At 40.4% G+C, this 22,554-nt stretch overlaps 2 protein-coding genes across 5 annotated transcripts in view; both read right to left on the bottom strand.

Moving 5' to 3' along the window:
• Positions 1 to 376: 376 nt before the first annotated feature.
• On the bottom strand, positions 377 to 1,708 carry Cxh3orf38 (similar to human chromosome 3 open reading frame 38). Its single transcript, XM_003752027.5, has one exon. It carries the CDS (start codon positions 1,645 to 1,647, stop codon positions 601 to 603), a length of 1,047 nt encoding a protein of 348 aa, XP_003752075.1. The 5' UTR covers positions 1,648 to 1,708; the 3' UTR covers positions 377 to 600.
• A 14,641-nt stretch (positions 1,709 to 16,349) lies between these two features.
• Fam120c (family with sequence similarity 120 member C) overlaps positions 16,350 to 22,554 on the bottom strand; it is a 156,971-nt gene continuing 150,766 nt past the window's right edge. For 2 of the 4 annotated variants that reach the window (XM_063280060.1, XM_039100523.2), the window contains one exon: positions 16,350 to 21,153. In XM_063280060.1, coding sequence (XP_063136130.1) covers positions 20,899 to 21,153 — 255 coding nt within the window. In that variant the 3' untranslated portion in view covers positions 16,350 to 20,898. The remainder of the gene's footprint in view (positions 21,154 to 22,554) is intronic. The other 2 variants (NM_001427708.1, XM_063280063.1) reach the window with 2 other exon arrangements.

Here is a 22,554-nt window from a genome sequence, read left to right as displayed (position 1 = left end):
AGTATATGTTTAGAATTGTAATAACCCACTGATTCCAATTATGTGTGCATGGGTGTAGAGCACCATTTACTGGAGCACAGGTAATTTACCAAGATCTACACTGTGGAAGAAAACTGACTCTTATTTCCCCAGCACCTACCAACTGCCAAAAGCATCTCAAATTTTCTTAAAATTATCACCGACTTTGAATGATTTAATTCCTTTACCTTGTCTTCAAGCCCTGATATTTTTGTCCTCCACATATTCCAGTAAGGTTTTCCACTGGGTTTTAAAATTTTTGATTTGATACAGTTTTTCCGTCTATAGATTCGTTTCTGTCTGGCTTTTTCTTCAGTATTTCTCATTATTGAATACTATTTTTGTATCCTGAATTGACTTTCTTTTTTTTTTTTTTACAACATCTAAAGTGGGATTTATTTGGTGGACTGCAATAAGTTCACAGAACATTTGCTGTAACTCAGGTAGAAATAGGCAAGTATTCACATTAGTCTGTAGTCCAAAAAGTTATTTGAGCTAAAATATGTCAATTCTCAGACCTGCAGTGGCTTAGAGATGGTCAGTGTTGTGTTTCTGCAGCTTCTTCAGGCTGTGGTACAGTGTTCAATGCTTTAGAGGGGTAGGCAAATTCATTTCCTTTTTGTTCAACAAGGCCTCATCTCCACTACATAAAACCTGGTCTCCAGTTCCACTATCCAATATCTGCCTTACATTAGGTCTTACCTCAGGGGTATTACACAAAGTGATTACATTATAAAAGGCCTCGAAATCACTCTGTTCAAATGTTACAGATGGTGTCAGCGATGATCCAGGAGCAAGGGAACTTCCTCCAACGATTCTCAGGTTAATAAATTTGATTTTCCAAGTATTTTCTACAAAAGGGCTACGGATAAGTCCAAAAATTTGTTCAAATATGCCCAAACAAGAATTTCCGCGGTGGACAGTCCCTGCAACTCCAACCATAACTAGTCCATGAGGAGAAGACGCACATTTTAGTCCTTGAGAATCAAGGTTGGGACTGAGAAAAAGAAATTCCTCTTTCACCAATGACAGTAAACGAAGGCTCACCATTTCTGCTCCTTCGTAGTCTGTCATGTTTTGTTCTGAGGTGTTATAATAAAACCTAAGCTTCACATCATGCCAGAAGTGCTGTGGGCCCCATTCATCCTGAGGTGGTCCCAAAAAAGGATTCTGAGAATTAAGAAGTTCAAAGAACCAGTGACAAAATTCTTCTCCTAAGCGACGAAAATCAACCTTTTCAGCTTCTTTATCTTCCTTTGCCTGCTGCTCAAAGAGCTGGCTGTCCTCCGTCTTTTTAACTGGCTCTGCCGTCTCCTTCAGTTTTGGAGACTGTTCTTCCCAGTAACTTTTTGCATACTGAATAAGACCATGTTTTTCGGTAGTTGGAGGTACAACCACCCCTTGTGTTGCCAAATACTTAAATATGACTTCTCGGTGGACTTTTTTGCGCCTCAGAAGTTCTTCTACATTTTGGCTGTACACTAATATTGCACGAATAGCATCTTGGCGGTCCACAGGCTGCACCAGGCGGTTGGTGACGGTGTCGCAAAGGGCCATGATCTCGTCATTGTCCAGCATGCGGAGTAGATTCCGGCAGCCTTCCGACTCTAAGTGGCTGAGCCCCGACATCTCGCCCCCGGGGAAGGGGGCAGAGGACGACGCCACCAATGTCGCCCTCACGGCCCGCGGGCCATGAATTGACTTTCAAATTGCATTCAGCTATTTGCATTTTCCTGGAATTCATTCAACAGATTATTGGTATGCTTCTTTGAATTCATTCATGAGTTTATGCCTGACTTCTTTGAGTTCTCTGAACATATTTGTAACCATTTTATTCTGAACTATTTTTCTGAAAATTTCTGCAAGTCCCTCATTGGTGGCCATTTCTATGGTACTCTATTTTGTTATTTTGTTTAGGTTTTTGTTTTTGTTTTTTGTTTTTGTTTTGTTTTGTTTTTTTGGCACAAGCACTGGTTGGGAGAGGTTCAAAACAGGGTTTCTCTGTGAAGCCCTGGCTGTTCTGAAACTTGCTCTGTAGACCAGGTTGGCCTCAAAATTAGGGATCCACCTGCCTCTGCCTTCTGGGTGCTGGGATTAAAGGCATGCACCACCACTGCCCAGCTGGTACTGGTAATTTTGAAGGAGACAAGTTATCTTGGCTTTTCATGGAACTTGTGGTTTTGCACTGGGGTATGCACATCTGGAATACATTTGTTGGTTAACCTTTGTGTTACTCCTGTGTTGAATGAGCACTTTGACTAGTGTTTGGCTCTTGTTGGCTCAGCTTGGTGACACTTGAACTTCAATTGTGGAATCACTTATTGCTAGTATCTGGATGGGATAGCTAAGATTATCCCTATATGGCTAGGGGTGGCATGGCCTCTGACTATATACAGTGCAGTGAGTAAGTATGTGGGAGGTGGAGTTGAGGCATTACTCATCCTCTGATCTCATGAGCCAGGGTGCTTGTAAAGTGACAGGGGGTCCACTGACAACTGAAAGTCATATATATTCTGACTACATAGACATCTATGCACACAGGGCTGGAGTGTAGGCCAGGGACAGCAATTAAGAGCTGTGCCTTCTCATGAACTAGGTCTCACGGCAAATCAGTGTATGCTGGGTCTCACATGATCTTGGTTCTCATAAGTCAGAGTGCGTGCTGGAAGCAGAATGGGGATATGCATCCATACAGCAGGAGTGCATAATTCTGGTATGTGTGAAATTGAGCTGTGGAAACTAGAGGTTACTGACGTTAATTTATAGTTAGGGTGGTACTCTAGCCTTGGTTAGGTAACAGCAGAATGGTGGGTGGGGTTAAAGTCTCTTGGCTTACTGACATCTGGGGAAATAACCTGGGATGTACTGACCTCTGGGACAACAGGAAGGGGCCCAACTCTCTGTGTTAAAGGAGTACTGACCTCTGGGGCAATGGGTAGGGGTCAAAGCCTCTATAGTGCCGGATACTAGGAGATGGGATCTAGTAGGAAGTAAGTCATTGAATGTGTACCTGAAGAGTTTATCATATTCCTGGTTCCTTCTTGCTCTCTTGCTTCCTGGCTATTATGACACAAGCAGCTTTGCTTTACCACATGCTCTCCAGCATGATGTTCAACCTCACCAAAGACCTAAAAGTGATGGAATTGACCATGCAGTGAAACCTCTGAACCATGAGCCAAGACAAATCTTTCTTTTAAGATTTTTTAACGTTGAATATTTTGTCATAGCAATGAAAGTCTAATACAAATATGATAGAGGGATATAACTATTTTTGTCTGAAAGAATGACTGGTTGCCTTTGCATCAGGATTTCCTTCTTCAAATAATTATTTCAGTTAATATGCTTTTCTACAGTAAGAAAAAATTGAAGGGGGCTGGAGAGATGGCTCAGAGGTTAAGAGCACTGGCTGCTCTTCTAGAGGTCCTGAGTTCATTCCCAGCAACCACATGGTGGCTCACAACCATCTGTAATGGGATCTGATGCCTTCTTCTGGCCTGCAGGTGTATATGCAGATGGAGCACTCACATTAAATAAATAAGTCTCAAAAAAAAAGGAAAGAAAGAAAAGATTGACTGAGTAGAAGATGGTGTGCTGCTAATTTTATGTCAACTTGGCACAAGCCAGAGCCATTTTGGAAAAGGATACTTCAATTAAGAAAGTGCACCCACTAGATTGGGTTGTGGGCAAGGCTATGGTGCATTTTCTTGATTGATGTGGGAGGGCCCAGCCCACTACAGGTGGTACCATCCTAGGGGTAGTGGTCCTGGGTGGCTCTAAGAAAGCTAGCCGAGTACGCCATGGAGAGCATGTGGGTGAGCAGCACTCCGCCATGGCCTCTGCATCAGCTCCTGCTCCAGGGTTCCTGCCATGATTTCCCCAGATGACGGACCAGAAGGTATAAGATGAAATAAATCCTTTCTTCCCTAGGTTGTTTTTGATCTTGACAGATGTGTGTTAAAATTATTTTTTTATACACAGAAATCACATTTAGAACTTTTAAAGATTTATTTGAATTATGTGTATGTGCCCAATGACTGCAAGTGCCAATAGAGGTCAAAGGGGTTGGGTCCCTGTGGAGTTGGAGTTACAGTGATTGTGAACTACCTGACATGTTTATTGGGAATCAAAATCTGGTGCTCTGGAAAAGGACTGACTCTCTCTTCTCTCTCTCTCTCTCTCTCTCTCTCTCTCTCTCTCTCTCTCTCTCTCTCTCCCTCCCTCCCTCCCTCCCTCCCTCCCTCTCTCCTGACTCATCACTTCAGTGCTACAGATATTTTGATGGTGGTGGCCATGGTGCTAGGGAAGAAACTCAGAATCTCAAGCATGCTAAGCACTCATTGTGACACCGCATAACCTTCACACACCACATGGGGATTAAAAAATCAGACAGAGGGTGTATTAACTTCCTCTGAGTACTTTTAAAAAATATTATAAACAAGGGGCTGGGGGGGTGGCTCAGCAGCTAAGAGTACTGACCATTTTTCCAGAGGTCTGAGTTCAATTCCCAGCAGCCACATGGAGACTCACATTTGTCAACAACTCCAGTTCCAGGGAATCGACACCTTCACACAGACATACATTCAGGCAAAACGCTAGTTCACAAAAAAATTTAATAAAGAATTTATTGGACATATTATAAACTCAGCAGTTTAATAAAACGGAAATGTATTGCTTCACAATTCTTCAGCCAAGAAGCCTAGAATCAAAATGTTGACAGGGCTGCATTCTTGTATCTTGTTTGGTGGTTGCAATTCTTGTCATTTTTGTTAAGGCAGAGTCTCGTGTAGCTCAGTCTGGTCTTCAACTCCCTATGTAGCCAAAGATGATTTTCAACTTCTAATTCTCTTAATTCCACTTCCTGAGTATTGGGAGTATAGGCATGCACCACCACACCCAGTATATGCACTCTAGGCATGAAACACAGGGCTTCATGAATGCTAAGAAAGAGCTGTACCTAATGAGCTCTACCCTCAGCCTAGACATTTCTTGCCTTTGTAGACTTATGACTGCTCCTGTAGTATACTCTCTTTGTGTGTCTGAATTGCTTTCTGTTTTCTTTTGCTATCGTTTGTTTTTGAGCTGTGGTCTAAGCTGGCCTTGCCTCACCCTCATGAGTCATGGGAACTCAGCCATGTGCAACAGTGCCTAGCTTTAATTTATTCTTGTCCAGTCATTGGATGGGACTTATCCCGACAAACTATGACCTTATTTTGATGTGGTAATATCTGCAAAAGCACTTTCCAATAATGACACAAGTCTCATGAAATTTCGGGGAATGTTATTTTTCGTATCTTTTTGAGATAGAGTTTTACATTGTATCTCAGAATGCCCTGAGCTAACTAAACATTCTTGTGGAACCCCAGGTTAGAAACCCAGGCTGACCTTTAATACATATTGATTTCTCCGACTCTCCTGAATGTTAATATTGCAAGCATGAGAGCATCATATTTTAAAATTTGTATTTAAATCATGTCTAGAAGAGAGTCCCAGGTTTTTAATTTTTGGAAGCTTCACTGGGTCTTGAAGTGTGTCTCAGTGGTAGAATGTTTGTCTAGCACACGCAAGGCCTGGGGTCTATCCCTAGCTACAAAAAAATTTAAAAAAATACTGACTTGATAGATCATACTAATACATACCTGGAAAAGTACACGTGGGAGTCTAACTAGAATATTTCTGAAAAATGAGTGTTAGAAAACCCATTCTGTCAGTGGCAGGTAAGATGATGGTTCAGTGGGTAAAGGCCCTTGTTATCAAATCTAATGACCTGAGTTACTCTGGCAAGTTGTTCTACACACACACACACACACACACACACACACACACACACACACACCCCACACCATACAAATGTGAAAAAAATTAAAAAGAAAATTAGATCTGTCATATATTAAAGATACTACAGTTGGGAGCTCAGTGGTTAAGAGCACTGACTGCTCTTCCAGAGGTCCTGAGTTCAAATTCCAACAACCACATGGTGGCTCACAACCATCTGTAATGGGATCTGATGTGATCCCATTCTGGTGTCTGATGACAGCTACAGTGTACTCATATACATAGAATAAATAAATAAAAACACTATAGTTAAAATTATTAAAGCAATTTAGTACAAGAAAATAATTAGATCAATGGAATAAATAGGTTCCATAAGAAAACCAAATTACACAGGCAATTTAGTTTATGATAAAGATAACAACTGAAATGGGTGAGGAGAAGGAAGGCTATCCCACCAATAGCACTTAGATAAATGTTTGGTATAAGGAGAGACTATCTTAGCTCACTTTAGCTTCTTACTTCAAAGTATGATTGTAGGCGGATCAGAATTGCAAATAGGTAAAAACTCAAAATACAATAATTCCTAAAGAAAATAATAAGATACTTCTTTGTACTCTAGGAAGGGGAAAGGCCCTTTTATATTTTATAGCAGAAGCCCATACTCAGATTCCATAAAGAAAAATATTGATGAATTTGACTTCATAAAAGTTAAAATCTCTGTGAGGCAAAAATACCATAAACCAAATTCAAAAGGAGCAACAAAACCAGGAACATGCATTGACAACTATATGACAGTGTTTCAATTTATAAATTGGTATGGAAAAATGTAAAGTGCTTGGGGATTGCGAGATGGCTCACTGGGTAAAACACTGGCTACTCTACCAGAGGATCTGGATGAAACTCCAGTTTCAGGGGCTCTGATGCCCTCTTCTGGTGTCTGTGGGAACCAGTCATTTGAGTGGTGCACAGACATACATGCAAACAAAACACCCATACACAGGAAATAAAATTAAGTATGAAAGAAGAAAAATTCAAAACCCAGTAGTAAATGAAAGAATTACTTTAGAGAAAAATAAACACATATCACCTGAGACTTGTTATTCAAACTTATTCATGATTGAAGGAATATAAATCCAATCAATAAAATATTTACAGATCAGATTGGGAAACATTTTAAAATCTGATTATGTGTATGTATGGCTAGTGATAGTACAGGAAAATACAATTTCACACACTGCTGGTGGGGCACTGTGAGATAATCCTTTGGGGTTATAGGTGAAAACATGTATTAAAATAGAATGTGTATGTGCCCTCAGTGGATAGCATTGGTTTTGGTAGTCCTTCTTCAGCAACTGTTCTCCACTTTTTTATTCCTAATACTTTATAGTGCCAAAAATGAAGAAATAGTTTATATTTGCTCAGCTGTGTGTGGTTTGTGTGCTACTTTGAAAACTTCATGCTTGGGAACTTTCCTTCATCAATGGGGCAGTGTTGAGAGGTAGGACCTTGTAAAAAATAGTTGGGTAGTGGGGGTGTGTCTTAGTTGTGGTTTTACTGCTGTGAACAGACACCATGACCAAGGCAAGTCTTTTTTTTTTTTTTTTTTGAGCTGGGGACTGAACCCAGGGCCTTGCGCTTGCTAGGCAAGCGCTCTACCACTGAGCTAAATCCCCAACTCCTCAAGGCAAGTCTTATAAGGACAACATTTAATTGGGTCTGTCTTACAGGTTCAGCGGTTCAGTCCATTATCACTGAGGAGGCAGCATGGCAGCATCCAGGCAGGCATGGTACAGGAGAAGCTGAGAGTTCTACATCTTCATCTGAAGGCTGCTAGCAGAATACTAACTTCCAGGCAGCTAGGGTGAGGGTCTTAAAGCCCACACCCAGTGACACACCAACTCCAGCAATGCCACACCTCCAAATAGAGCCACTCCCTGGGCCAAATGCATATACCTTCACAGGGTGGAGCTCTCATGAATCGATTAATGCCTTTTTCCCAGAGTTGGTTATCTCTCTTGGCAATATGTGAGTTCTTTTTTGACAGCTTATGTGGATGTTCTAGTAGGAGAGTGCAACTGCACTTTGTGCCCTGGACCAAACCTCCTCTATTCCAGGAAAGGCAATCCCCTTCCACCTAGCATGCAGCTTCAGGACTGATGCAAATGAAGTAGTGTGGGAGGAAGCAGGCCACTGCCTAGACAGCCAGATCAACCCTGGTGATCATTGGGATGACAGATGTCACAGGCAAGTCACCCTCACATCCTTGTGAACTTTTTTGAAGAACCTGAATAATTATTGGAAAAGTGGATTGCTGTAAAGTGAGAACATCCCTCGAGGTATTTCGTTTGTTTGTTTTGAGACTGGCTTTCTCTGAGCAACAGCTCTGGCTGTCCTGGAACTCACTATGTAGATCAGGCTAGCCTTGAACTCACAGAGATCTGCCTGTTTGTGCTAGGATGAAAAGCATTTGCCACTGCACCTGGCAATCCCTCATGTTTTGCCATTTTTCTTTCTGCCATGACTGAACTAGTATAAAGCCCTTGCTGTTGCCATGCCAGAGACTATTACTCCATTTCCAGAATAGAAAGCCAAAATAAACTACTCCTTTTAGTATTAAAGATAGAACCCAGGGTTCCATCATGCAGCTAAATCTCAACCCTTAAACCTCTTATTATTTATAAATCATCAAGTCTCAGATAATCTGTCATTGCAATAGAAAACAGGGTAAAGCATTTTTCTGGAGAGGTCCATCTAAGACATATAAAGTTTTTTTTTCTTTTCTTTTTTTCAGAGCTGGGGACCGAACCCAGGGCCTTGTGCTTCCTAGGCAAGCTCTCTACCACTGAGCTAAATCCCCAACCCCAGACATATAAAGTTTTAAGATATAATGATGAAGATAGGCCTGGAGTAGATTATTAAAATTCTATCATTTAGAAGACTGGGGCACAGGAGAGTGAGTTGAAGGCTTATACTTGGGTTATATACCAAATTCCAGGCCACCTGGAGATATATTGTGAGATCCTAACTCAAAAAGTCAAGGGTAGTGGATATAGCTCAGTGGTATAGCATTTCTTAATATGTACAAAACCTTGGTTCTATCCCCAGAACTGAAAATAAAACATGATGATTAAAGTTTATTTTTAAACAGATAAATGTATGCAGACACATGCTTACATATTTTCTAAAGTGGAACAATGATTAAGAATGCATCTGCCAGAGAATCAAGGAGGTTTTTTTTTTTTTTTTTGTGAGATTGTGTCTCCTCATAATTTCAGGAGCTACACTCGTAAAATGTCACTAACATGAGTTCTTAAACATGAACTGAAAAAGGACAACAATAAACAATCAAAAGTGGACAGAGGAAAGTCCACAAGGCCTCAAAATCTTACACAAAGAACTACAAGCAACTAAGGAATGGTAAGAGTGAAAGAAATAGTGTTCCTCAGGGACCAATAGTTATGATTTTTTTCCAATCCAATACCAAATGGTCAGTCCTGAATACACACACACACACACACACACACACACACACACACACACACACACGTAACAGTATACGGACTGAGCAGAGCATATTATATATTTAAGAATATATATGTGTGTATATAACAATAGTTAATGTAAAAAGAGGTTATGAATTAGAACAATGAGGGGTACACAGGATAGTTTGGAGGAAAGGTTAGGGGGAAATGCCATAATTATATTTAAAATCTCAATAAATGACTGGGTGGTGGGGCCACAAGTCTTTGATGCTAATACTAAGGAAGCAGAGGCAGGTGAATCTCTGAGTTTGAGTTTGAGATTAGCCTGGTCTACACAGAGAAATCCTGTCTTGAAAAACCAACCCACCCTCCAAATAAAAAGGAATATATCATCTGGAATGAGGAAAGGAAAGAGGAACCCTGGGGGGGTAGAAGGAGCTCTAGAGAATAGCAGGATACAGGTTGTACGAAGGTGCATGTGGGGGAAAACAAGGTGCTTTAATTGAGATGCATGAGTGAGGAGAATACAGAGGAGGGAGGAAAGAGGGATACAGAACACCAAAGCTGTTTGAAATAGGGGAATCATACTATTTTATAACCAACTAAATGTATATATAAAGCTATATCACTTGGGATAATATTGCTTATTTTGAGATCCACAGACTCTCTAACCCAAACCCCAGTATCAGGTGTGAGCAACTTCCTCTGTAGTTGTTGGTCAAGCTTGTCCAAGAAAGTCCCCAAACAATACAAGCTATTGCTGTTGCCTTTGGTTGCCTCCCAGAAGCTGAATGTAAGTGCCTACTGCTGAAGACAAGCACTTTGGACACAGGACTTGGACAGCACTTTGGATACTACTCAACTGGAGGGAAGCAAGCCTGGTATTGTAAACCCTGTCAACTATCCCTGCTATTTTTCTAAGAGTTATTTATTAATTTTATGTACATGAGTGCTCTGTTTTCTTGCACACCAGAGAAGGGCATCAGATCCCATTACAGTTGGTTGTGAGCCACCATGCAGTTGCTGGGAATTGAACTCAGGACCTCTGGAAGAGCGGCCAGTGCTTTTAACCACTGAGCCATCTCTCTAGCCCCCTACTGCTGCTGTTTTAAACCAATATATTTTACCACTCACCAAAGAGGCTTCTTTATTTTTGTTTTGATAGGACCTCATTATGTAGATCAGTCTGGCCACAAACTTACAGGGACCCACCTGCCTCTACTGCAAACGTATTGGTGTTAAAGTTGTAGGCTACCACACCTGCATATAAGCTTCCCTTTACAGCAGATAAAGACTGTTACAGAAAACCACAACTGTTGAAAATGTAAAAACCACTGACTGTGGTGGCCCAGCTCCACGTGATACATCTACAAACAAAATCCTTACACTTGAGGCTCAGAGAACATTGCAAAGAGACGACAGAAAGATCGTAAGAGCCAGAGACAAGGACGTTGACTGTGAGATGTGTTTTCTAGATATTATAGTTAAACTACTCACATGAAATCTCAGCAAGATGACTACCCTAATGAGATTTGAACAATTATAACATGAGTTGACATGTCAAGGTGGATGGGGGAATTCCAGGAGACCCCACTCCTGAATGAAGAGCTACGGGCAACCAATATGCTGTAAGAGTCTTTCCCAGTGTTGATTTTCCTAACTGGTTATTCAATACCAAGTGGCAAACCATAAAAACGTGTGTGTGTGTGTGTGTGTGTGTGTGTGTGTGTGTGTGTGTATCACATATATGCAACACTAAACAGTCAGAAGATCCTATTTATATATTTATTAATGTGTACATAAACATGTATATATAAAAATAATAATTAAAGAAAAAGAGGCCATGGGTTTGAGAGGGAGCAGGGCAGTGAGGCATGAAGAAGGGTTGGAGGGAGGTGAGGGAAGGGGAAACTTATGTAATTATATTTTGATTGAAAATAAATAAATAAAACGAATGGCCCTATTTATGGAGAGTGGTCAGGATACCTATGGTGCTACAAGTTTTTCAGTCTTTTCTTTGTACACTTCTATTCTGTTTGAATTGTTTTCCCTGGGCAATTTCCTTTTCTCACTTATTTGTTTTTAAAAGAAGTATAATTTGGGGGTATCTAGGCAAGGCGTAAACCAATTTAAATTTGTTTCTGTTCTAAAAATATTTTCCAAGTTGAAAAACATGATGAGTAAATATCATAAATCATGAAAAGATAGTACAGTAAAGCCTTCTGAGGCTTTCTAATATACATTCAAACTTAAGTGCCACTGTCATAGAGTGTATGCTATAAATTGGTGAGGATTTACAACTTTGCATATCACTATTCAACTACTGTACTGCTTATTATGTTTAATGTGCTTATTAATCACTCAGGGATCCTGCTGAAACACAGATTCTGATAGAGTACATCTGCAATTATAATAGATTCTGAGGTCATGTTAATATTCCTGAGTCACTGACTACAGGAGAATTATAGTGGGGCATGGTAGGGGGCACAAATCTGTAGTCTCAGCTTCATGAGCAGCTGAGATGGGAGGATCACTCAGGTCCACAAGATTGAGACCATCTGGGAAACATGGTGAGACTCTGTTTCATTTACAAAAGAAGAAATGAATGAGGAAAGAAGAAGAAGACAGGAGGAGGTCACTGGGGTAGAGAAAAGCAGAAAGATAGGAGACAATACAATGGGAGAAGTAGAAAGGTTGGACATGTTGGATGAGGGGAGTCTAGAATAACTGATTTTTACCCTCGGTGTCTGTGAAGATGCTAATACCACTAGTTACAGAGAAGAATCAAGGTATAAGAAGAGAAGGTATGAGAACTGATGGAAGAGTAGAGTAAACCTTCCCATTCTAAATGTGGCTGTATGTTTTTTTCCTGGGAGAATAGCAGGTAGATTTGTCCAGCAGACATCTGAACACTAGAGCTCAGTGGAGTCCAGTTAGGGAGGGATCTGGAGTCCTCTCTATGAAGGTAAGAGAAATATAATTTTCACTGTACTGCTGGGTAGGTCGAGTTATCAACTGCTGTGGAACAAACCACCCCCAAACTCAATAGCTTTAAAGAATGACAATTTACCATTGCTCATGTACATATGGTACATGTGTCTAATGACCTGTACTGGTTGATGATGGTGGTGTTTATTTGTGTAGGGGTGGCCTTTTGGTGGGTTAACTAGAGGATGGCTTGGGCTTTTCATATTCTAGAAAAAATGTAATAGTTTCAGAGTCTAAGAGAGTGATCATAATATGTAAGGAATGCTGAGGCCAGAGTTGGACTTCTGCTATAGTCCATTGATCAGAGAAAAACAGAAGACTAGTCCAGACTCAGATGATAGAATTAGGCAATTACTTACCTAGCAACTGACCTACCCATCTATTCTTTTGAGCTATAGTCTTGCTTTGTGGTGTAAGCTGGCCTAGAACTTCCTATATAGCCCACGCTGTCCTGAAATTCATGAGCTCTTGCCCCTGCCTCCTGAATGCTTGGATTACAAGTGTGCATCAGCATCCCTGGCTGAGATGTTAACTCTCATTTAAAAATTTGTTTATAAGTAAGTGTGTCTTGCATCATTTATATGTCTGTGTACAACATATATGTCTGGAATCTGCAGAAGCCCGAAGAGGGTGTCAGAACTCCTGGAGCTGGAGTTACAGAGGGTTGCAAGTCACCATGTTGGTGACTGGGAATTGAACTAAGACGCTCTGCATGAGCAGAAAGTGCTTCTAACTACTGAAAAATCTCTCTGGCCCATTAGATGTTAACTTTTTTGAGGGGGGGTCTTTCATGACAGGGTGTCTCTGTGTAGTCCTGGCTGTCCTGGAACTCACTCTGTAGATCAGGCTGGCCTTCAACTTAGAGATCTCTTTGCCTCTGCCTCCCAAGTGCTGGGACTAACAATATGCACCACTAGATGGTGGTGTCCTAGATGCTACTGCTTAATGGGAGGAACTGCAAAGGATGTAGATAACAGAGGTGTGATCATTATGTCTATCTATATAACTAATATGTTATACAAGGTTTACATAAACTGAAGGGAGTCTCTAAGGTATAAACAACAAAACAAACAAATGAAAGTCTTGGGAACAACAGTGAAATACTCCAATCAGTTGCATGAGGAGAGCAGGACACTTAAGGGCATTTGTGAAACTAGATTAAGGGTATTTCTTTGGGAAATGAAGGTTGTGTTATTAAAATAAATGAGGACGGGCTGGTGGTAATATCAGAAAATATATAGAAATGTAAGCATGTGCCTCAAAATTCAAAAGTCTAGGCATCTTCTTAGAAAAACCTATAAATATATTTAATTAAGGTTGAAATGTTTTGTCATTTTGTTCCTAAAAGCAGAATGGGCTTTACTTTGGGCTTATATAGGTTTGTAATCTTGGGAGAGATTTTCATCTTTTGTTTATTTTATCACCGAGGCCACAAAAAAAAAAGCATTATAATTGGCCCTGCTTGGCCATATCTCTCTCCATCGTCATGCTGGAGGAAATGAAAATTCCAGACTGATGATTAAGTCACTTCTATCTCTGAGATAGAAGAAAGCAGGTGTCCAATGAAATAGTCTGGATTTAATTTCCAGGAGAAGAAAGACTAACTGAGCAGAAATATATTAGTCAAATACACTAGGTACCTTTGGCCAGATAATTCCTATTACCTTATAATGATAATGAGTAGACCACAACTCCACTCAGAAATATTAAGTTGAAACAGAATTAGATTTACAAGTCTGGTTTGTTAATTGTTTGCTGGCTCTGAAGTAGGGTATAATTCAGAGTTTTTGTTCATGTGTAAAGTAGGGATGGACTTACTTTGTAGGGTTGTGTGAAGATTAGAGATAATTTTCCAGGGCCCAGCCCCATGCTCAGTAACAGATCCTAAATAAATAGTAACTTTTAAAAGTCAAATGCCAAAGATTTCTTACTGTGAAATTCTGAGTCTTAACACCCAAAAATAAAAGACTAGTAAAAGATATCTATAGCTATAATAAGGAACCTACACAAAACAAAGTACATTATAAACAATAGCTTGCATTTAAAGGTAAAGTGTTCACAAGCTTTCGCAGGCCTCTAATCCTCCCCTTAGGTTCAGCTATATCCTTTTTATAATTTGTACATTCAAGGCACAAAGTGGTTGGGGAAACCAAACTTGTATGATTCAAGCTCAGTTTCTAAGACCTTTCTATTGCTCAAAGATGACATAGTGCTCCCCTTCCACTAATACCAATTTTAAAATTATTTATTATTCTTTTGTATTTGCCTGCACGCATGCCTGGTGCCCACAGTGGTCTGAAGGTGGCACTAGATCCCTGAACCTTTAGTTATGAATATGAGCCGTGCCACGTGGGTACTGGGAACCAAACCTGTGTCCTCTGCAAGAGCCATAAGGACTCTGACCCATAGATCCAGCTCCCCAAAACTTAATTGGGTTTTTTAATTTTATTTTAAATTATGTGTGCATGTGTATCTGGGTGTGTGCAAGTCAGTATGGGTTCCGGCAGACGCTGGGAGAGTATGGTATCCAATAGAGCTGGCATTACAGGCAGCTGAGAGCCACCCTCCCGGGTGCTGGAAACCAAATCCTGGGCCCTCGGAAAGAGCAACAAGTGCTCTGAACTGCTGAGTCATCTCTCTCCATGCTCAAAAACCAACTTCGTTATTTTTTTTATATGGATGGGTGTTTTTGAGTGCAATAAAGACAGCAAGATTGACTCTCAGGTAAGACAAGCTGCAAAGACGACTGAGACTACAGCAGCTGCCGGGAAGAAGCAGAGACCAGCTGAGCTGCCCAGAAGAGGTTTAGACCAGAGTCACTTTGAAAGGTCACTCTCCAACCCGTTGAGCTGCCTGTGGGCTGTGCAGTGAGCTCCAGGCTCCCAGCTTTTGTGAGTTGTCATCCACGTTGAGGTGGGCTTTGGTGATGCAGCTGTCTTTGAGTCATTTCTGTTCTTGAAAGTAAGCAGTCACTTACATTCTTGTAAGTAACTCAAATAAAACTCATTGGTTCATTGAGTTGGATTCCGGTGATATCCATTCAGTGGTCTGTTGTGGACTCCATATCTGGGGTAAGTATGTGTTGTCTTCCCAGGACAATTCTTATGATACAACGGGTAGCTATTAACAGCTTAATCGATGGGGAATAAACTTTATTCGCACCAGAATGGAATAGGGGAGAAAGTAAACAGGGCTAGAAAAGTACTCAAGGGTCAGCCAGATAATGAAGGAGCCATGGAAGTTTTTATACAGTGTGTTAGATGGATTTTTTTGTTTTTATTATCTTTTTAGATTTATTTATTTTGTGTCTTGCCTTCTTGCATATCTTGTGCACCACATGTATGCTTTGTGGTGCCTTAGGAAGTCAGGAGAAGGACTCTGATCCACTGGCACTGGAGTCACAGATGGTTATGAACCAACATGTGGGTGCTGAGAACCAAACTCAGGTCTTCTGCAAGAACAACAAGCGTTCTTATCCATTGGACCATCTCACCCATCCCAGGATATATTAATCTGGAATATTCCTTAGCATGGTAGATTAAAGGAATGGAGCTTAACTTTCTACTGCCATAGAACCCTTTACGAACTTAAAAAGTATATAGGCCCTTTAAAGCAGAAAAGGTAATTTGCTTAGACACAAAATAAATGCTTACAATTATCTGGTTAGGAGGAAGAATGAGGAGCAGTTGCAACAGTGTGGATGACATATGATGAAAGCTGGACTAAGTCACAGGACTGAGGACAGGAATGATGAGTGATGTAGCTGAGGATTACCAATAGATTTTGTCACAAATTAAAATTGGAAAACAAGGGAAAGCTGTGAGTCTAGATTAATATCCCACAGTCTAGTTTGGAGATGAAAGGGCTTCAGAAGGATGGGTGGGTTCAGTTTGGAAAGTGCTGAGTCAAAGGTGCTTTGGGGACATCAAAATAAATAAGTTATCCAGGAAGTGCTCTTCACACATGGGAGCTCCTGCCTTGACACTCTACGGACTCTTAAATCTCTGTGTAATGCTTCTATATTACTCTCCATTTGCAGAAAGGGACCAGAGATAGAAGAAGAAATCAAACTTCACACACTCAGAATCATTTTGCATTTTTTAAACTAAAAGAATAGACTTTTATTAAGCGCTGTAAGTTTCTTTCCATCAGCATTAACAGAACAACAGATCAAATTCCATCACAGAACTCCTGAGACATTCTCATTCCTTTCTGAGACATTTCCATTAAGTCCTGCAGTTTCCCCCAAGAAGCATCCACTCAAACTTACATTAATAAACTATGGAGCTTTTGTGGTGAGGTGGGCCAAAAGGCAGGGAACTTGGAATCTGGGAGTGGCAAAGAGAAATACGTATTATCCATCCACTAACACACTGTCAAGAGCACAGGAAAAAAAAAACAACAACAAAAGAATTTCTTACTTTTGTCAATAACATCATTTATCAGGGAGCACTAAAAAATCACTGACTCGTTGCAGTTAAAGTTTTTTTTTTGTCGTTTTTTTGTTTTTTGTTTTTTTTTTTAATCTAGTACGTTAGTCTAAAAATAGAATAAAATAAAAGGCAGGAGGAAAATCCCTTCTGGGAAGTAATTAAAATGAATTCATCAGATCTGGCAGGGTTATGAGAGATTAATAAAATCTGAAATATTTAACTTGCTTCATTTACATGAAAATTCACTAGCCATTATTTACTACGAACACGGACAAAAGTCATCTATAAAAGTACAGGGACAATGTCAAAAGCTGAAATGGGCACCCCAGCATTGGGGATGTTTTCGCTTGCTTTTAACTTAGAAAAGATGATTTTTGTAAAAAGTGACATTTTTCTTAGAACATCAAAATATCCTCAGACAATATTGAAGATAATCAGCAAGAAAAGGGGAATAGGCGCACTGAGCTATCTGTACCAGCAGACTACATTGATACGAAAAGAGAACATTAAAAAAGAAGAAGCCGGAGAGATGGAAAGGAGAGAACTGAGGGGACACACAATGAAAGAGTGAAAACTTATCCCCAAAACCCCAAGAATATTTAGGAACTATGCATCTGAAAGTGAAGAAGAATAATGATTAAACCTTTAGTAGAATTAGACTAACTACTTTACTGTGGTCTACTTGTACTGTCATTTCAACGGGTGGGGGTGGTTAGAGGCTCAAAGGGTGGCACTGTATACCCATAGGGGCCTTCTAAGGTTTCAAAGGACTGAATCATCATACCCAAAGGGCTACTCTTATTCTTTCTATCCTACATAAGCATTTTTTGCATCTCCTCCCCCCCAATACTTGTCTGGTTTTTTTTTTTTTTTTTACCTTAGTGATGAAAGTATTAGGGTACTTTGGCCAACAATGTCAGAAAATCCAGATGGAGACAAAAATCAAATGTCCCTAGTCAAAGAATGTGCCATTTTGGGGGGCTGCAAAATGCCTGAAGACCTACCTATGTACAGTGAGAATGATTAAAACAAATAGAAGTCTGTCAGGACCAGTCATGTAAAAAGGTAGGCGTCACAGGCTGACCCAAAGACACAAAGGCAGAAGAACTGCAAGACTTTAGCATTCAGTGGCTGCACAAAACCAGTTTAGGGTTCTGGTTTTATTTTTGCTGTGTCCCTACAAGGTAAAGCCGTCATTTCTGGGGATTCCAAGATGACTTTGTCCAAGAACAGCCAGTGAGAATAAGAAATGGAACCTCAAAGGGGTACAGCAAAGGCCCCCAATTTGTCTTCCAATTAGAAAAAGTCCATTTCTCAGTAATGAACTTTAGCTTCCCTGGCTTTTAAATTGTATGTTTTGGTAGGTACACTGAATATAGGAACAGAAGTCTTTTTTTTTCTTTTTTCTTTTTTTCGGAGCTGGGGACCGAACCCAGGGCCTTGTGCTTGCTAGGCAAGTGCTCTACCACTGAGCTAAATCCCCAGCCCAGAAGTCTTTATAGTTTTTCTTGTAACCTCCCAAACCCCAAATGCTCAATCAAATCAAAACTGAAAGTTGGACGTAAGCCACTTGTTTCATCCTGGGCCAGGCTAGGGAGAAGCAGAGGTCTCTGGAAGGGGGAAAAGCAAGTCTTTTGGCAAACTGGAATCATTTCTGTCAAAGCAGCATTTTTACCTCTCACAGTGAATGGCTACAAAATAAATCTTCCTGTTGTGAGAAGGATATAAGAGTTAACAATACTGTCATCTGACTGCATCAGATAGACTCACAATGCACAGAAACAGCAACTGAAGATACTCTAACATTTAACTCCAAGCACTTCCTATTCAATATTTGTCCATATATCTAACCATTCACTCAGTGATTCTGGTTACTTTTAGAGCTTCAAAGGATGAACCCTTCTGTAGCTCAGAAGGTGATTCTAAGCCATCTATATTTTCTATGAATTCTTTCCCTTACTGGATATAAAAGTCCTAACCTTCAAGGTATTGCAAAAGGATGAGTAGGTCCAAGATCAGAAAGGGAACCAAATCAGGGGAGCTCGTTTCAAAGAGGAAGTGTTGTATACTTTTTCTTCTTATTCTTCTTATATATGGCATGGGACATACTCTTGCCACCTTTATTAGGCTTATGTAAGAAAAGTCTGGGCAAGGGACAAGGCATACCAGGGTTCCTGTACCCTGAAAATTGTGAGTTCTCTTAAACTGGGTTGGACTTGGATTAAACAGCCCAAGACGTTTTAGTTTCTTGAGACAAATGGGCAGACAGCAAACATAGCCTTCTGGTTGTCTGGAAAAAAATCACGAAGGATCTATTGTAAGTTAAGTTGCATGTTTTTTCCCAAAAATAGAGGACCCTGCTAGGAGTCTAGTCAGTTATATTCTTATAGAAATGATATTTCTTGGGCAAGAATATCAAAGTCCAAAAGGAGATGTGTGTGGCCAGAAGCCTCAATTCCTGAATGAAGATACTAGTTGGTTATGAGTTTATAAGTTATAGTTGGTTATGAGCCTTGTTTCCATCCCTTGTGTTTTGGTTGCCCAAAATGAGGGAAACTGGAAATCAAGGTTTTTGTAAGATTATCTCCAGCAAGGAGGAAGAGCCTTTTTATCCTGGGCAGATCTTGGCCCCACAGGGACTGAGGCTCTTTTATAGAATGCCTCTCAAATCCCTGGCCAAGTTCTCTGACATCTTCCTTGCAAAGCAAATGAAAAGATCCTGTAGTCAAAATGTCAATGAATAAACGAAACAATCTAAGCATGTAAAATCAAATTCTCAAAGTTCCTCACATCTCCCCACCCCATCATTCCAATGCTAGTTTTCCCTCCTTGGATTCATGTCAGTTAGTTCTTGCCGGAAGCCAATTTGATCCTGGAGTTCCAAAAGGCATTTCTTCCAAATTGGCTGAAAGCCTTTTCAAATGGAAATTACCTCCTATCCCTTTTCTATCTCCAGACCTTCGTAAAAAATGTGCAACTCTTCCCAATCCCATCTCAACTTCCTGTTTTCACCATATGGGATGTGAGGGCTCTGTTCAAAGTGAAGTATTTGTTGTTCTGAACAGGCAAGCTCTGGAAAGTACTTTGTGTCTGATTTAGAGTAGCCCATCTTCTCATAATTGTGATAGGCTGTGACTTAGTAAGGATTTCGGATTTAAAGTATGGTCTTTTGAAACCCACCATTCCATAGCAGTGGAAGCATTTCTGGGAAATTCAGTAAATCTTCTGGAACTTTACCATGTATGTATGTATGTGTATATATATCTGTATACACACATTTATATATATAAAATATGTATAGATAAATAGATCTGTCTCTTATATAAAGGGTATGTGTATGCATATAGATACACATGTTCATATATACACCCACACACACACCTATACACATGTACACACACATAAAGTCTTTGAGTCCCTTTTGTACTCAGTTTCATAACATTGATTCCCACCCTTTTAAAGTGTGGGCAGCAGAGAGTGGGTGAACTGCACCATATCTTCTATTTTATAAACAATGCACTGGTTGGGAGGCAGGAAAAATCTGCCCAGTACTTTTCGGACTCACTTGAATCTCCCAGTACAAAGGCCATTGTAGTTTTTTTTTAAAAGTGTATAAAATAAAAAATAAAATAACCCAAACCAACGCTGTCTACTTCCCTGAAAACATCTACCTATCTGATTGTCAGGCCAGAGCTAGAGGTGATATATAAAGTCCTGGGGTAGGTGAGTTAGGGGAGAGAGTAAGGAGGATATTGATTAGGTATCAAGGTTCCATTACCTCAAAGACAAAAACCAGGAACCCATAGGCAGCTTATCTTTCAACCCCATATTTCTCATATAAGTTTATAAATGAGTTATCATATTAAATACTCAGAAAACCAAAGCCAGAACTTTTCCCTAGGACTTGTGTGATGATACCTGCCTTCTGACAGTTACTGCCTCACTAGATTTCCAGTAGGTACAAAGAAAACATTGGTGCTGTATATTTGAGAACTGGAGCTTAGTCATCATTAACCAGAAACCTCCCAGGTTCTAAGTCTGGAGCCAGAGAAGATAGGGATGAAAAGGTGGATACAATACATAAATATTTCCTGAAAGTCCAGGATTGATGTAGGGTAAAGATTTCTATCCTCCTCTAACTTGGGCCTAGAATCAGAAAAGTATTGTTTTCTCCTCCCCCTACAAGTGCAGCCATCTTCAGCTTATCACTCCTCTTTCTGTTGGGCCACAGCTTCTAGCTCTTGCTCTTGCACATGGTTCTTCTCTCCATTCTTCACGGGGAGGCAGTGGTCATCGCTACTGTTACACACAGTACTGTCTCTGGATAAGGCGCACTGGGGTGGAGCCGGAAGCGGATCACTCTTCTCCTCCACAATCAATGTGCCATTGTTTCCATTTACCTGCGAGCGGGCCCGACTCGGATGAAGCTCCACAGATTTGGAAATTCCATCTGAAGAGCCCTGTCAAACATAAGAGATACTTGGTGGAAATGGTAATCCCAAACTGGCTGGGCTTCTCCAAGCACGTTCACAAGGTAGCTTGGGAAAGTGTTCAGAAACAGCAGAAAGCCTACAGGTCAGGCCTTCTGATACTCACCTAAGAACTGCAATATAGCAGCAATGACGATACAATGACAACCCAACTCACATAGCTTTAAAACATATTGCTGTTTTCTTTTGAGACAAGGTATCCCTGGCTGTCTGGCCTCAAACTCACAGAGATGTGCCTACCTCTGTCTCCCAAGTGCTGGAATTAAAGGTCACTAAAGCCAGGCAATTTGCTGAAATTTTTATAACATTCAACTAAAAATTAAACTCCTTCCATGAAACAACAATAGCAAGAAATAACAAATGTTCAAATGTCTCTTCTGGCCTTGTTATTTGAGTGACTTGTAAAGAAAGAACTTGGATCTAAGCAACATGAGACTATTACAACATTAGCTAAGTGTATACCTTTGGAGTTGAAATTCTATTTTAAACATTATCTGTAGTTATTCACTTAAGTGCAGCCCCTCTGTACCTGTTAATGTCCAAACATGGCTAAATGAGTCGCAGCTATTCTAATGTATCAAGCTTTCAGATCCTTATTTATACTAGTGAAGTTGTCTCTCCACTCTCATATCAAAAATGGTTAAAATAACACCAAAGGGACATTAAATAGTTCGATTTCTTTGTTTATCATTTTTATTTCAAGAGAGGGTCTCACTATGTATCTCTGGCTGTCCTAGAACTCACTACATAGTGAGGCTTGCCCTGAACTCACAGAGATCTACCTGCCTCTGACCCTTGTGTGCTGGGATTAAAGGTATGTACCACTATTCCTGGCTAATAGTTGGACTTATTATTGATAAAGTGAAGTATGGCTGTATATAGGAGAGTAGATTTTGGATTGATGTCTGATGACAGCTTGGCATGGTGGCACACACCTTTAATGCCAGCAGGTGGGAGGCAGATGCTGGTGGATCTCTATGAGGACAGCCCTGTCTACATAGACAGTTCTAGGCCAACTAGGGTTTTATAGTGAGATCCTGTCTCAAAGAAAGAAAGAGAAAGAGGGAGAAGAGAAGAAAGGAGAAGAGAGGAGAGAAGGTGGAAAGTGACAAAGACAACTGATACCTACTTCTGAGCTCCATATACATATGTTTTCACACCTGAACATATGTGCATATACAGACAAATAGGTGAAAGCTGGTGGTGTAGCTCAGTGATAAAGCATTTGCCTAGCATGTGCAAGGCCCTGGGTTCAATCACTAGGAATATGCGCGCGTGCGCGCGCACACACACACACACACACACACACACACACACATACACACACATACACACACATACACACACATACACACACATACACACACACAC

The sequence above is a fragment of the Rattus norvegicus genome, chromosome X, assembly GCF_036323735.1.
Source record: "Rattus norvegicus strain BN/NHsdMcwi chromosome X, GRCr8, whole genome shotgun sequence".
NCBI classification, from domain to species: Eukaryota; Metazoa; Chordata; class Mammalia; order Rodentia; family Muridae; genus Rattus; species Rattus norvegicus.
This window is presented reverse-complemented; position numbering and strand designations above follow the sequence as displayed.